Source organism: Tupaia chinensis, unplaced genomic scaffold (genome assembly GCF_000334495.1).
Source record: "Tupaia chinensis unplaced genomic scaffold, TupChi_1.0 Scaffold000217_1, whole genome shotgun sequence".
Lineage (NCBI taxonomy): Eukaryota > Metazoa > Chordata > Mammalia > Scandentia > Tupaiidae > Tupaia > Tupaia belangeri.
The window spans coordinates 3,966,990-3,982,784 of NW_006159692.1; the positions used below are offsets into that span (position 1 = coordinate 3,966,990).

The 15,795-nt window shown below is 40.3% G+C and overlaps 1 protein-coding gene across 1 annotated transcript in view; it reads left to right on the forward strand.

Moving 5' to 3' along the window:
• The window catches only part of BTAF1 (B-TFIID TATA-box binding protein associated factor 1), a gene marked incomplete at its 5' end in the record, with an annotated part of 79,058 nt that overhangs the window by 32,939 nt on the left and 30,324 nt on the right, over nucleotides 1-15,795 (forward strand). The window contains 7 exon segments of the mRNA XM_014587528.1: nucleotides 1,699-1,841; nucleotides 2,729-2,903; nucleotides 4,602-4,805; nucleotides 7,900-8,326; nucleotides 9,848-10,038; nucleotides 12,548-12,701; nucleotides 14,703-14,812. Of these exon segments, the coding sequence (XP_014443014.1) occupies nucleotides 1,699-1,841; nucleotides 2,729-2,903; nucleotides 4,602-4,805; nucleotides 7,900-8,326; nucleotides 9,848-10,038; nucleotides 12,548-12,701; nucleotides 14,703-14,812 (1,404 nt within the window).

The window sequence follows — 15,795 nt, forward strand, 5'->3', positions numbered from 1 at the left end:
AGAGAGACAGAAAGCGAGAAATCACCCCCCAGGGGGGATGGCCACGCCGCAATCCCTTCTCCTCCATTCTCCTCTCGGGATCTTGGGCACGCACGCACATGCGCCTGGCGTGGGTTTTAAGCCACCGAGTCCATGACACGAACCATGGTCGACCACGTGGGAGTCCAGCGACATAGCCATTATGCTAACTGCTGGTCCCCTTTGCATTAGTCTTTAAAGTATACAAACCTATCAGAAACATTCTTTCTGGGCCAGCCCCGTAACCTAGTTGTTAAGGGAGCCAGAATCCACATGTCCAACTGTGTTTGAATCTCAGTTCTTGGAGGCTTGAAAAACAATCCCATCAGAATGGAGAAGTGGAGGAGAAGGGACTACACGTGCCGCTGAAGGGTTCTCCCTCTTTCTGTCTCTGTCTCTGTTTGGTGAGTGCACATGCCCTCTTTTAAAACAAAACAAAACAAAACAAAACAAAAAAACAACTCGCCCTCCCTTTTTTAAGTTTTTGCTATAGGATGTGCTTGGCAGAGAGAGACAGACAAAGAGAGAGAGCAAGAGAAAGTGAGAAGTCACCCCTCCTGGGGGGAGGAGAGAGAAACAGAGACAGACAGTGAGAAATCAGTCTCCTAGGGGATGGCCATCCCCCTTCTCTTCCATTTTCTTCTCAGGATTTGGGACACATATGCATACACACCTGGCATGAGCTTTAAGCCATCAGGTCTGGGACTTGAGCGGTGGTCAACCTCCTGGGAGTCCAGTGCCTTAACCACCATGCCACCTGCTGATGCCCATCCTGGTGTGTTTTTCAAGCCGTAGAGCTGGGATTTGAACTGTACAGTTAACCATGTGGGATATAGCCACCTTAACCCCCATGTCACTGGTTTCCCCTCCCCCCGCAAAAAAAAACAGTATTTCAAAGTAACCTTTTATATTTAAAAATTAATCTGTGTTTTTTTCTACTTGTCTTTTTTTCAAATTCATTATCCCTAAAAATAGATAAGGTTTTGTTAGCACTTACTAGAAAAATTTCACTTTGCTGTTCTTTTTGTAGGTTTGGATGGAACTATTGAACAAGGCATCAGTTCAATATGTGGTAGCAGCTGCTTGTCCGTGGATGGGTGCTTGGCTTTGCTTAATGATGCAGCCTTCTCATTTACCTATTGATTTAAATATGCTGCTGGAAGTGAAAGCTAGAGCCAAGGTGAGTGTAGGAGGACATGCTGTATTTATATATTCAGTTTATAATTATTACTACAGTAACCATGGAAGAAATCTGTATTATTTATTAAAGATGTAATTTCATTAACACAAGTAAGGAAAATTGTTATTTTCTTAGGACCCAGAGGAAAACGAATAGGAATTTTTATCAGTTAAATTTTTATGAAAAGATCTGTAATTTACTTATTACTGATTATAACAAATGGTTGTGTTTGTTGTTGCTTACTAAATTTTAATGATTAATTTTTTAAAAGAATTTTACTTAACTTTATTTATTTATTTGTCTGTTCGTTTATTTATTTTGTTTATTCTAATTTGACTGGAATGGGACAGAGTGAGAGAGAGAGAGAGCAAGCGAGCAAGCCGCCAGGTCTGGACTCAAACTTTTCGGCCATGTGAGAGTCCAGTGCCCTAACCACTATGCCACCTGCTGGCCCCCAGTGATTATAATTTTTTCCCCCCCCCCCCCCTTTTACCCAATAGGAGAAAACAGGTGGTAAGGTACGCCAAGGCCAAAATCAGAGTAAAGAAGTACTGCAAGAGTACATCGCCGGTGCAGACACCATCATGGAAGACCCAGCCACCAGGGATTTTGTGGTTATGCGGGCCAGAATGATGGCTGCCAAGTGAGTATACAAGTAGCAGGTAGTCACGGATTCACCGGCCTGGCCTTCAAGGTCAGGTATCCAAAAGGTTTTTTTGATGTGTCTTTCAGTCCTTTCTCCACCCCCTGTTACAGCTTAAGAAAAAAATTTGAGTAGTAGTTTTAATTTTTTGGAACTTTTAAAATAGAATTTGTATCTTTTATGAAGGTGAGATGATTTTATCGGGCTGGGAGGTGGCATAGTGGTTAAAGTGTTGGACTCATATCACTGATCATGGTTTGATTCCTGGTGGCTTGCTTTTTTTTTTTTTCCCTCTCTCTCTGGTCAAATAACAACAACAACAACAATAATAATAAATAAAATTGGGGCCATCAGATGGTGCAGCGGTTACATAGCTGGACTCCCATGTGGCCTACTGTGGTTTGAGCCCCAAACCCAGTGGCTTGAAACGCACGCCGGGTGCATGTGCATGTGTGCCTAAAATCCTGAGAGGAAAATGCAGGAGAAGGGATTGCAGAATGGCCATCTTCCCTGATAAAAAAAATTTTTTTTTTTGAAGAGGTTTTTGCTATAGGGCGTGTGCGCTCACAAGACAGACAGAGACAGACAGAGAGATAGAAAGCGAGAAATCACCCCCCAGAGGGAATGGCCACGCCGCAGTCCCTTCTCCATTCTCCTCTCGGGATCTTGGGCACGCACGCACACGCGCCCGGCGTGAGTTTAAGCCACTGGGTCCGGGACTTGAACCGTGGTCGACTACGTGGGAGTCCAGTGACATAGCCATTACGCTAACTGCTGGTCCCTTAAAAAAAGATAGTTTTATATTCTGTAGGAAAAGTCATACTCTCAGCCAGGAAAATTTTACTTCAAGTAATTTCTCTAGTAACTTTTTTTTTTATTCCTCTTAGGTTGTTAGGAGCACTTTGTTGCTGTATTTGTGATCCAGGTGTAAATATGGTAACCCAAGAAATTAAACCAGCTGAATCCCTTGGGCAGTTATTACTCTTCCATTTGAACTCCAAATCTGCCTTACAGAGAATTAGTGTTGCTTTGGTAATCTGTGAATGGGCTGCTTTACAAAAGGTAAGATTTTTACCCCCAAAGTAATAAAGACAAATTAGGTAAACCAATTTCCAGTAGCTGTTAGGATTATTTACATTATGTTTTATAACAGAAAAGTGGAAGATTTCTCTGTATAAAAATCCAGCAGTTATAGAAGAATATTCCAGATTATATTGAACATTCTTTCCAATTTACCTTTAACCCCAGTTTTTCCTAAAATACCACTCTCCTATCTAATGCTACTAGCTATGCCCTTATTTAATATTTGGGCTTAATATTAGTATTTGCTCTGGATCTTGTTATCTGGTAAGAAATGTCCCTATTAAAAACACATGTGTGTATGGACGTAATCCAGAAGTGTTGCCATTATCTCTGCATAGCTTCCATATATTACTGAAAACTACAGAAGATAAGAGGCACTCATTGAGTGCTAGGTCTCCATTTGTATGGGTGGGAGCAAGGGCAGAATTTTTGGTCACAGGAAGAATAAAATCTTCACATTTAAATCTAAGCCTTCATGTTTCCAAGTAAACCATTCCTTTCTAGCCCCTTTCACCTTTAATTTCTAGTAAAATGTTTGCTTTTATAAGTCAAAGACACTTCCTGCTAGCTGTGATTTATTCCATTGGCTGAAATTCTGGAAATTTAACTGTCTGCACTTGCTGTGAGAGTTGCTTGTTACTGCCTCTTAGCAGTTTGTCAAAGCTATGTCTAAAAGTAATTGAGCCATGCTCTGTTGCATCTGAGCCCCTCCTTTGCCTCTGGGAAGAAGCAAGGCTCATGTCTTTTTAGGCAGGACGCGGTGTGCTGGAGAGGCAGTGATGCTGTGTTTTTGTGCCTCTCAGACTCAGCAGCAAGTGTTGACAGTTCGGTTTCTGGACCCTCACAGAGCTTCTCTGGACTTACTCTGTGAAGCCCAGGCTGATCACCCAGAGCCCACAGAACCCCTCTTGGCTCACCACTGAGGCCATTCCCCCTCTGGTTGGGGCAGGCAACAACCAGAGAAAGTGGGAAGGGTTAGATAAATTTGGGGGCAGGTAAGTGGCTTTTTAAATTATATATCCATTTCTACAGTATGGCATGTGAAGCTATGGGCTCAACTGTTAAGAAATCTAATAATGACTTTTTAAATAACATTTTTAATGCATGCTAGATGTTCTTTTCTGACTGATTTTTTTTTTTACAGTAATATACTTTTAAATCTGTGCTATATGTATGTGTGTGTGTGTGTAATTTGGGGGCAGGTAAGTGGCTTTTTAAATTATATATCCATTTCTACAGTATGGCATGTGAAGCTATGGGCTCAACTGTTAAGAAATCTAATAATGACTTTTTAAATAACATTTTTAATGCATGCTAGATGTTCTTTTCTGACTGATTTTTTTTTTTTACAGTAATATACTTTTAAATCTGTGCTATATATATGTGTGTGTGTGTGTGTGTTAAAGTGAATAAAGTTAAGGAATTAAGAGTAATTAAGGAGAGAACTTAATAAAATCATTCTGTGTGCATGTCCTGTTATTCATATTAAAATTTGAGAGTAGTTTGGGTGTAATACCTTTTCTCTATGCAACTAACTCTTTTGTTCTGGGAGATAACGGAACAAAGATTAAAATCAGTAGGAATTTAGAGCTTGGTAGTCTGCAGTTGAAGGGTTATGTAGCCATTAAGTTATGCATGTGTATTTTCCCTGAGTATTTGTTGTCTGTTACGTTATAGGAGTGTAAAGCCGTTACCCTAGCTGTGCAGCCACGTTTACTTGATATCCTTTCAGAACATCTCTATTATGATGAAATCGCCGTTCCGTTCACACGGATGCAGAATGAATGTAAACAGCTTATATCATCATTAGCTGATGCAAGTATCGAAGTTGGTAGTAGAGTAAACAACAATGTCTTAACAATAGATCAAGCCAATGATCTGGTGAGTAAAGAAGTAACTTTCTTAAAGATTAGACATTCATCATGACATGTTTACTACAAAAACATGAATTTCTGAAGTCTGTCATTGGCTTGGTAGCCTGTATGTTATTTCATTTTTTGACTTTTCTTGAAATAAGAGGGAAAGGGACTTTTTTTTTTTTTTTTTTTTTGCACATGTGTCTAAAATCTTTATGGGATAAAAATGGAGGAAAAAGGATTACAGTGTGACGATTCCCCATTTGGAAGTGCTTTCTCTCTTGCTCTGTCTGAGAAGCACGCTTGCCCTCTGGGCAAAAAAAAAAAAAAAGGATACACAAAAACTCGTATGCGAATGTTTACAGCAACATTATTTATAAGAGCCAAAAGAGTGGAACAACCAAATGTTCATCAACTGATGAATGGATAAAACGTGGTATATCCTGGCTCAGCCCAGTAGCACAGGAGAGAATGTGGGGTGGTAGCTGAGACAGCTGCCCAGGGAAGCCCAGGTTCAGGTCCCAGCCTAGCCTAAGCAGTCCGGGTACAGTGTTGCACACCAGTTAACCTAGCTGCCTGGTAGGATGGAGCAGGAGGGGGCTTTCCTCTTTCCGCCATCTTGGAGCCTGTGGAGGCCTGCTGGGAACAGGACTTCTAAAAGGCAACTATGTCTGGAAGGCTGTGGTTCAAGGCCATTTTTGCTGGCTATAAGCAGGGGCTTGAGAACCAAAGCAAGCACACAGTTCTTCTTAAAATTGAAGGTGTTTATGCATGAGATGAAATGGAATTCTGTTTAGGCAAGAGGTATGCTTATGCGTCCAAAGCAAAAAACAACACAGTTATTCCTGGTAGAAAACCAAATAAAACCAGAGTAATCTGGGGAAAGGTTACCTGTGCCCATGGAAACACTGGCATGGTTCGAGCCAAATTCTGAAGCAACCTTCCTGCTAAGGCCATTGGACACAGAATCCCTGTGATGCTCTACCCATCAAGGATTTAAAATAATGAAACATAAATGAATAAAAATGGATTTGTGTTATAAACAAACAAAAAAGGATGAAGCAGAAGGACTGGGACATTGTGACACAGAACGAGACTCAGTCAAAAATCCTCTCTCCCCTCTCTACGCTCTGACACATGTGCATGTGTTTTTTCTCTCCCTCCGTCTTGCTCATTAAAAAAATGTGACATATCCATATAGTGAAAATATTATTTGACAAAAGAGATAAAGTACAGATATTTGCTACAACACAGATAAACCTTAAAAAGATTATGTTAATTGAATGTAACCAGTCCCAAAGACAATATATTTGATGGTTCCAATCATATGAAATGTCCAAAATAGGCAAATCTATAAAGACAGTAGATTAGGCTCTGTAGGACTAGGGGGGAAATGAGTGATAGTTAATGGATATGAATTTTCCTTTTAGGTTGATGAAAATGTTCTGAAATTGTGATGATTCACAGCTCTGTGGTTATACTGAAAATCACTGAGTTCTGTACTTCAAGTGGATAAATTTTATGGTATTGGGATTATATTTCTAGTTAAAATAGATGAACTGAATAGTTTTTTTAAAAGAATTATTTATTTAATTTATCATTATTCTCTTATAATTTTATATAGGCACTCCCCTGAGAGAGGGAGAGAGAGTGAGAAAGCAAGTTGCCAGGTCAAAGACTTGAACCACTATTGGCCATGTAGAAGTCCAGCATCCCAACCACCATGCCACCTGCTCACTCCCTGAATAGTTTTTTAATAGGACTTGGGTGTGCTAACAGTAATGTAGACAGCACTTGGTATTTAAAAACTAGTGACTATTGTACTGTTTTTCTTTGTACATACTCACAAGGAAGGAGGCCAAAGGGAGAATGAAAATGATTCAGTCAGCAACACTTATCTACTTAGCAGCTACCATAAACATTTTTGTGAGTTTTTGAGTTGAGAAGAATATTTTTTTGAAAAAAGATGTTTGTAAATTTTGGTATTCCTTAATTAATAGGTTTTTTTTTTTTTTTTTTTTTTGAGAGATTTTTGCTACAGGGCTCATGTGCTGGCCCAGAAAGAGAGAGACAGAGAGACAGAAAGCGAGAAATCACCCCCCGGGGGGGATGGCCACGCTGCAGTCCCTTCTCCTCCATTCTCCTCGGGATCTTGGGCACGCACGCACATGTGCCTGGCGTGAGTTTATGCCACTGGGTCCGGGACTCAAAATGTGATCGACTACATGGGAGTTCAGCGACATAGCCATTACGCCAACTGCTGGTCCCAATTAACAGTTTGTATTGCTAATTACTTTCTTGTTCTACCAAAGTATTCTGGGGATGTTATGATTTTCCTTTAAACTCATCACATATATTTTAAAGATAAACAATTTATTGTTCTAAAGAAAATTTCTTTCTTAAAGAATATAATAGGAACCAGCAGATGGCATAATGGTTATGTTGCTTGACTTCCACATGGCCAACCATGGTTTGAGTCCTGGACCTGGAGGCTTGAAATTCATACTAGGTGCCTGTGCATGCATGCCCAAAATCCCAAAAGAAGAATGGAGGAGAAGGGATTGTGGCATGGCCATTCCCCTCCAGGGGGTGATTTCTTGCTTTCTGTCTGTCTGTCTCTTTCTCTCTCTCTCACTGTCTCTCCAGCGAGCACATGCACCCTATAGCAAAAACCTGTCTTTAAAAAAAGAGAGAGAATACTAGTAAGTCAAATCAAAATAAAGTTTAATTGGAAGGTTTTAAACATTTTTTTAGTGGGTATTGAAACAATTCTACCTAAGGACCAACAGATGACTAATGGTTACGTCGCTGGACTCCCATGTAGTCAACTGCAGTTCAAGTTCTGGACCCAGCAGCTTAAAACTCACGTGTGCGTGCATACCCAAAACCCCTAGAGGAGACTGGAGAAGGGATTGTGGCATGCTCATCCCCGAGGAGGGTGATTTCTTGCCTCTGTCTTTCTCTCTGGTAAACACACATGCCCTATAGTAAAAATCTCTTAAAAAAAAAAATCCAGGATATTATGGAATTTACAGTTGAAACAAAAAGCTGTCCTGTAAGCATTTAAAGTCTATTCAAGATTGATATGATAAATAATTTTTAATTTCTTTTTTTAATAGGTCACTACTGTTTTTAATGAAGTCACATCATCTTTCGATTTAAATCCTCAAGTGTTACAGCAGTTAGATAGTAAACGACAACAGGTCCAAATGACAGTTGCAGAGACCAACCAGGAGTGGCAAGTGTTGCAGCTGAGAGTGCATACCTTTGCTGCGTGTGCGGTCGTGAGTTTGCAGCAGCTTCCAGAGAAATTAAACCCTATCATAAAGCCATTAATGGAGACGATTAAGAAAGAAGAGAACACATTGGTGCAGAACTACGCAGCTCAGTGCATAGCTAAACTGCTCCAGCAGTGCACAGTGAGGACGCCCTGTCCCAACTCAAAAATTATCAAAAACCTCTGTAGCTCACTTTGTGTGGATCCGTATCTAACTCCTTGTGTCACGTGTCCAGTACCAACACAAAGCGGCCAGGAAAATTCTAAAGGTATATATTTAAACTTTATTTGGAGTGGAGAAAGAATTAACCATTGACATTTGTTTTCAGTTTACTTAGAGTATAACTTAAGCACAAATGTTTTGGGTTGATGTTAGAGCCTTTTCCCACTCTGAGAGAGTAAGGTCAGTTAAAAAGAACCCCTCCTGGGACTGGCAGATGGCATAATGATTATGTTGCTGAACTCCCATGTAGTCAGTCCACCATGGTTTGAGTCCCAGACCCGGCGACTTAAAACTCACACCGGCTGCATGTGGGGGCATGCCCAAGATCCTGAGAGGAGAACGGAGGAGAAGGGATTGTGCAAGGCCATCCCCTGGGGGGGTGATTTCTCACTTTCTGTTTTTTCCATTGAGTACACACGCTTTTAGTGAAAATCTCTCTTAAAAACAAAACAAACAACTCATCATGTGGATTCGCATATACTCCTTATCATTTAAAACCATCTGAACTCAAAGAAGCCATCATAGAAGCCCTGATAGCTTATAAAGGTGACTGGAATCTGAGATAGTTCACTTTATCACCTTCAAAACTATCTTTATATGGTTTACTAAAAGTAGGCTAGAAAAACTAATTGTATCAAATCTTATTTAATAAAATTTTTCCTATAAAAATTCCTAATTTAGTGCATATTTTCTGAGATACATAAACTCTATTACCTATAGTAAATAATACTTAACTAGCTTTTCTGTTTTTGACTGGAGAGTTTATATGGAGAACAAGAACTGTTCTCTGTAGGTTGGTCGCAAGGACCGATGGTCCTTCACATGTCCTGTATGATTTTATTATTATTAATGAGACTTGGGAAGAACAAACTGCTTAAAATGTGATAGTAGATTTACTACTGTAGGTAATAAAGATCTTGAAACAAATGTGAATTAACTGGCAGAAGAAAATGGATATTTTGAATATTATCATCTTGAAAATGCCTTAGGGTTACCCCTCTTTATTGCAACGTGAGGCAGCAATATTTTGCAGTAGTCAATGTTTTTCTGAATTCATGGTATCTGTGGACATTTTTTTTTCTTCTAAAGATTTATTTATTCATTCATTCATTTTAATTAGACGAGAGAGAGAGGAAAGTGAGAAAGCAAGCCACTAGGTCCAGGACTTGAACCATGGTCGGCCATATGGGAGTGTCCAGTGCCTTAAATACCACACCACCTGCTGGTCCCCAGGACATTTCTTTTTTAAAGAACTTGCTTGAAATTTTAAAAGAATGTATCTTACTAACCTAGGTATAATCATCTGTTCTTTAAAAAATCTGCTTAAACTGAAAGAATATTTTTGTATGTGTCATTTCTTGTTCACAGTATTGATTGTATTAGATATAAATTCCATACAAATAGGTTATTTTATTACCATTTCATTGTCTAAAGAAAATATCATTGGCCTATAAAAATTGAGGCCTTAAAGACAGTTTTAAAATGCATTTGCATTTGTTTTGGGAGCAGAAAACATTTGGTCATCTGTGTTATGTTAAAAGGTTATTTAACTATTTTTCCTTATTAGGATCCAACTCAGAAAAAGATGGCATGCACCATACTGTCACCAAGCACAGAGGCATAATTACACTCTACAGGCACCAGAAAGCTGCTTTTGCCATCACAAGTAGGCGAGGTCCTACCCCTAAAGCAGTCAAAGCTCAAATAGCAGATCTTCCTGCAGGAAGTAGTCCAAACATCCTTGTTGAACTTGATGAGGTAAATAGCTTTTTTTTTTTTTTAATGCTTTGATTTAAACAAATATATCTGGATTATAGGTTGAGAATTAACTTGTCATATTAGCTTCCATAAATGTGCTTCTGTCTTTAAGTGAAAGGACTCGGATTAGTCACCGTTTGGAGTACTTCAGCAGATGATCCAGAAGAACAGCAAACTTTGGAGTTCTCGTGCCTGTTTCAGTTTTTGCCAGCTTAATTATCTTCCTAGGCAAGAAACCCTCTTGCTGTAGGAACATAAATTATTCATAAATATGAACAACTTCATTCCCATAGTAGTGACCGTGGAGAAGATATGAAACAATGAAAGCTCACTTTTCTCAGTTCTATTAATGTCAGGAACTCTGCTGATATTCAGAGGGCAGGTTTACAAATATCAAACAATTTGTTGACTTAGTCAAACCAGAATTTATTAAATATTCAGGGTGAGGTGGGGATCTAAACTTACTCTCCTGTATGGCCAGCCAGTTATCCACTGGGGTGTATCTTTCCCTCCCTGATTTATAGTGGCATCTCAGCTATATAGCATGGTTTGTATTTGTGAGGGTATGTTGGTATGTTCTAGCTTTCCATTTTGTTCATCTGCCTATTCTATAGCACAGTCTTCTTTAAAGACAAGTAACAGCGGGAACCGGCAGTTAGCATAATGGCTATGTCGCTGGACTCCCACGTAGTTGACCGCGGTTCGCGTCCTGGACCCGGTGGCTTAAAACTCACGCCAGGCGCGTGTGCGTGCGTGCCTAAGATCCTGAGAGGAGAATGGAGGAGAAGGGATTGCGGCGTGACCATCCTCCCGGGGGGTGATTTCTCGCTTTCTGTCTCTATGTCTCTCTCTGTCTGTCTGGCGAGCGCATGCGCCCTATAGCGAAAACCTCTCCAAAAAAAAAAAAAGACAAGTAACAACCAGTGATATTTTGGGGGGAGAGGTTTTTGCTAAAGGGTGCTTGCGCTCCCCAGAAGCAGAGACAGAAAGTAAGAAATCACGCCCCAGGGAGGATGGCCACACTGCAGTCCCTTTTCCATTCTCCTCTCAGGATCTTAGGCACGCACGCACACGCGCCTGGCGTGAGTTTTAAGCCACCGGGTCCAGGACGCGAACCACGGTCAACTACGTGGGAGTCCAGTGATGCAACCATTACGCCATCTGCTGGTCCCAATAACCAGTGATTTTGATTTATTAAACTGTGTTGAAACTGTTAACAATATTTATCATGTAACAAATGCTGTAGTTAGTTCTTTGGATTGTAAGACAGGAATTTACCTGGGTTGAGACATAGACTATTGGTGCTGAAATGTAGGTTTCTGTAAAATATTAGGCAGTTTCTTTTTTAAAAAATCAACATCTTAGCTCAGTATCTGTATTTCTATTAAAATATTTCTGAACCTTTTTTCATTGGCTCTTATCTTCCCATAGTAATTTTAATAAAAATTTTATTTTGATTTTGATACTTATACTTACATGATTTGCATAGTTCTTCCTCTTCTTAAAAGTAACCTACAAATAAGGGCCAGCAGGTAGTATAGTGGTTAAGGTCCTGGACTCCTGCATAGCTGATCACAGTGCCAGCCCCAGACCCAGTTGCTTGAAAATCACGTCGGGCACATAGGCATGCATGCCCAGAATCCCGAAGTGAACATGGATGATAAGGGATTATGGCGTGGTCATCCCCCCAGGCAGTGATTTCTCAGTTTCCCTCTCTCTGTCTCTCTCTCCCCCTTTGGCGGGCATACGTGCCATATGGCAAAATCCTTAAAGAAAAAAATTAACCTAAAAATATATATGTATAATCTTTTGGAACAGTTTATTTTTTTGAAAGAATTAATTATTTAATTTCATTTATTACTATCTTTTAACTTGCTGTTGGACATGTGCACTCACCACGGAGAGAGTGAGAGGGAGGGGCAGAGATGGCATGTGTCTTACTATCACCAAGCGCAGAGGGAGAGGGAAAGCAAGAAAGCAAGCCACCAGGTCAAGGAACCAGTCAACAATGTGGGAGTCCAGTGGCTTAACCACCATGCCACCTGCTGGCCTTGGGGGACATTTTGTGGACTATAATTGCTAAATAACAAGTTATTAATTTGGGGATTAACTTAAACAGATGATTTTATTCTGTTCCTTAAGTGACTGTAAGTAAAGACAGATCATCTTATCTCTCTCTCATCTCATCTAATAGCTAAGATTTTTTGAGGTAGAAAGAAGAAAAAAATATGTCACTTGGGACTATTTCTAGAAAAAGCATATATTCTTCTATTCTTTATCTCCAGCCTCCAAAGAGTATTTTACTTCAGACACAAAGACATACTTATGTGTTTTTGGCCATGTAAATATAATGATTGGAAAGCATTTATAGTTATGATAAATGTGTCCAATAATTGCTTCATTGGATAATGGTAACACTGAATTCTTAGATATAACTTCTCTTTGATAAAATGTTGAATGCATTATGCTTTTTTCTAAAATTCTATTTTCAATTAACATTTAATTTTAGGCTCAGAAGCCTTACCTGGTACAACGGAGAGGAGCTGAATTTGCCTTGACAACCATAGTAAAGCATTTTGGCGGTGACATGGCGGTGAAATTGCCACATCTCTGGGATGCTATGGTTGGCCCATTGAGGAATACAATTGACATAAATAATTTTGGTATGCACATTATTTTCCTGAGTTCAGTTTTTAACAAATTACAGTGTATATCAATTAAATAATGGGTTGTCAGAAAAATCATGATGTATTTTTCTGTTTTTCTCTACAAAAATGTGTCATGACTTTTCCAATGACCCAATACATTCTTATAGAATTGGGCCGATCCATGCTGCATAGTAAGCATTGTGCATTGCATATCCCATATGGTCAGCTATGGTTTGAATCCCTAGCCTGATGGCTTGAAAAACATGCCAGGTGCCTAAGATCTTGATGGGAAGAAGAAATGGAGGAAAAAGGATTGTGGTATGACCACGCTCCATCAGGGAGTGCTTTGTGGCTCTCTTGCTGGTGAAAGCACGTGTCCTCTAGCAAAGGAAAAAAAGGTTAAAAACAAAAAAATCTGGATGGGGGAGAGGACAGCTTGGTAAGCATGGTGGTTAAGGCAGCAGGATCTCATATGATCAATTGCAGTTTGAGTCCTGGACCTGGTGGCTTTTAAGAACTCAGTGGGAGCATGTGTGCCCAAAAATCCCAAGAGGAGGATGGAGGAGACCAGATTGTGGCATGGCCATCCTCCCATGGGAAGGAAATGCTTTTTCACTTCTCCATCTCTTTCTCTCTCTCTCTCTCTGTGTTTCTCTCTCTCTGTTTCTCTCTCTGTTTGTACACTCACCCTATAGCAGATTTAAAAAACATTTTGGGGGCTGGCAGGTGATATGGTGGTTAAAGGCACTGGATTCCCACTTGGATGACTACAGTTTTTTTGTGTTTTTTTGTTTTTTTGTTTTTTTTAGAGAGATTTTCGCTATAGGGCGCGCGCGCTCGCCAGACAGACAGAGAGAGAGACATTAGAGACAGAAAGCGAGAAATCACCCCCCAGGGGGGATGGTCACGCCACAATCCCTTCTCCTCCGTTCTCCTCTTGGGATCTTGGGCACGCACGCACATGCGCCCGGCGTGAGTTTTAAGCCACCAGGTCCGGGATGCGAACTACAGTCGACTACGTGAGAGTCCAGCGACATAGCCATTACGCTAACTGCTGGTTCCTGAGGATGACTACAGTTTGAGTCCCAAACCTAGTAGCTTGCTTTCTCGCTTTCCCTTTCTCTCTCTGATCAAATTAAAAATAATAATAACAAATGGAATTAAATGAATAAATAATTGTTTAAAAATATTTAAAAAAAATTTTTTTAGGGGCCAGCTCATGGCCTAGTGGTTAAGGGATCTGGGCCACACCTGGCTGACCACAATTTGAATCCTAGCCCCTGTGGCTTGGAAAATATGCCAGGCAAGTATATATGCATGCCTAAATCCCAAATAGATGGAGGAGAAGGAATTACAGTGTGACCATGCCCCATTGGGGGATCCTTTTTCCCTCCTCCTCTTTCTGTCTCTGTGTCTCTCTCTGGCAAATGTGTGTTCCTTCTGGTGATTAAAAAAAAATTAATTCTTCTACCTGTTTATCCCAGACCTGTGGATAAGTTTTAAAATGGAAGCTTGGGGAGAGCCAGCAGATGGCGTAATGGTTGCATCATGGACTCCCCACATAGTCAACCGTAGTTCAAGTCCTGGACCCGGTTGTAAGCATGCCTAAGATCCCGAGAGGAGACTGGAGGAGAAGGGATTGCGGCATGGCTATCCCCTTGGGGAATTTCGTGCTTTCTCTGTCTCTCTCTCTCTCCGGCGAGTGCATGCACTCTATAGCAAAAAATCTCTTCGGAAAAAAAAAAAATTGGTAAAAGATTTTTCAATTTTCATGTCATTTCATAAGCTTTTCACTATTTTTTTCTATTACATATTTTTAACAGATATTTGAAATGGGATGATCTTTCGTTAAAATTCTTTGTTTGCTTTAAGTCTAGGACCCCACATTAAATTAGGTTTTAATAAGAAAGTACAATGACTCTTCTAGCTGGGAAGATGCTAAACGTTTTTGTAGGCTCTGTGTTTTGAAAAATTATTTCCAAAGTGATATGGACTTAAAACAGTGTATTTTAATAGATGGAAAGTCGCTCTTGGAAAAGGGAGATGGCCCAGCTCAAGAATTGGTGAATTCTCTGCAAGTTTTTGAAACAGCAGCAGCTGCAATGGATTCTGAGCTTCATCCCTTGGTAACTAACTAATGCAAGTGCAGTATTCAAATGAAACAGTCATCTCATTAAAAACTCTTAAGACTTGAAAAATGCAACTTTGATATCACCCCTAGTAACCTCATTTTTCTTTTTTAGTAACTAGAGTCTTCTTTTACTAACAGCTCAATTTTTGTGGTCTTCAAGGTAGAGGTGGGTGCATGAATGATAAAAAGCCCAGTCTGGAAGCGTAGAATATGGCATATTGGGGTAAGGGCGCTGATGACACAGAAACAGGATGTAAACAGGAAGAAAACTGTAACCCAGCTCATCCTGGCCGTCCCAGTACAGCTGCCAAGAGCAGGGGTAGGAGGAGGTCACCTGCCTGAGATGAAACTGGTCAGTGGCAAAGATGGAACCTGGGTCAGGCATGGTGGGGTGTGGTAAGACAGCACCCCACAGTGCTGGAACCGTAGGGGAAGGTTCTGGGTTTATGACCAGAGGGCTCCCACATACATACCGGGCTTGTGCTCGCCTGCCTGCTATCCTGACTGGCCGAGGCTGGGGCGATCATGGCATGAGGACCCTGTTGGAGGTATCTATCTCTGTATGTGTATTATGAAAAATTATGTATATATGGAACACTGGTTTGGAATATTTTTAGTATTAAAATATTTCTTACAAAAAAAAAAAAAACTGAGAGGGAGGAGGAAAGTAGACAAGAGAATTCTGTTTTTCACGGAAGAGTATTCTTTCCATGTATCTGCAATAAGAGGTGCTGTGTAGTTTGTAGCTTTGCAAAGGGCACTGGCTTCAATTCTCTGTTGTTACCTAACATAAAAGGAAAAGTCTGTGAGGGAATAGAGAAGAATGGAGTTTTTCTGCGTATATAGTAATAAAATCTTTTATGTGTTAAAAGATTATGTGCTGACTTACCATTTGTAAAGGAAAACTCCATCTGCATGCTCACACTCTCCGGGGTCAGCGGCATGCACTGAGCTGAACGACGAGGAGGTCCTCAGCAG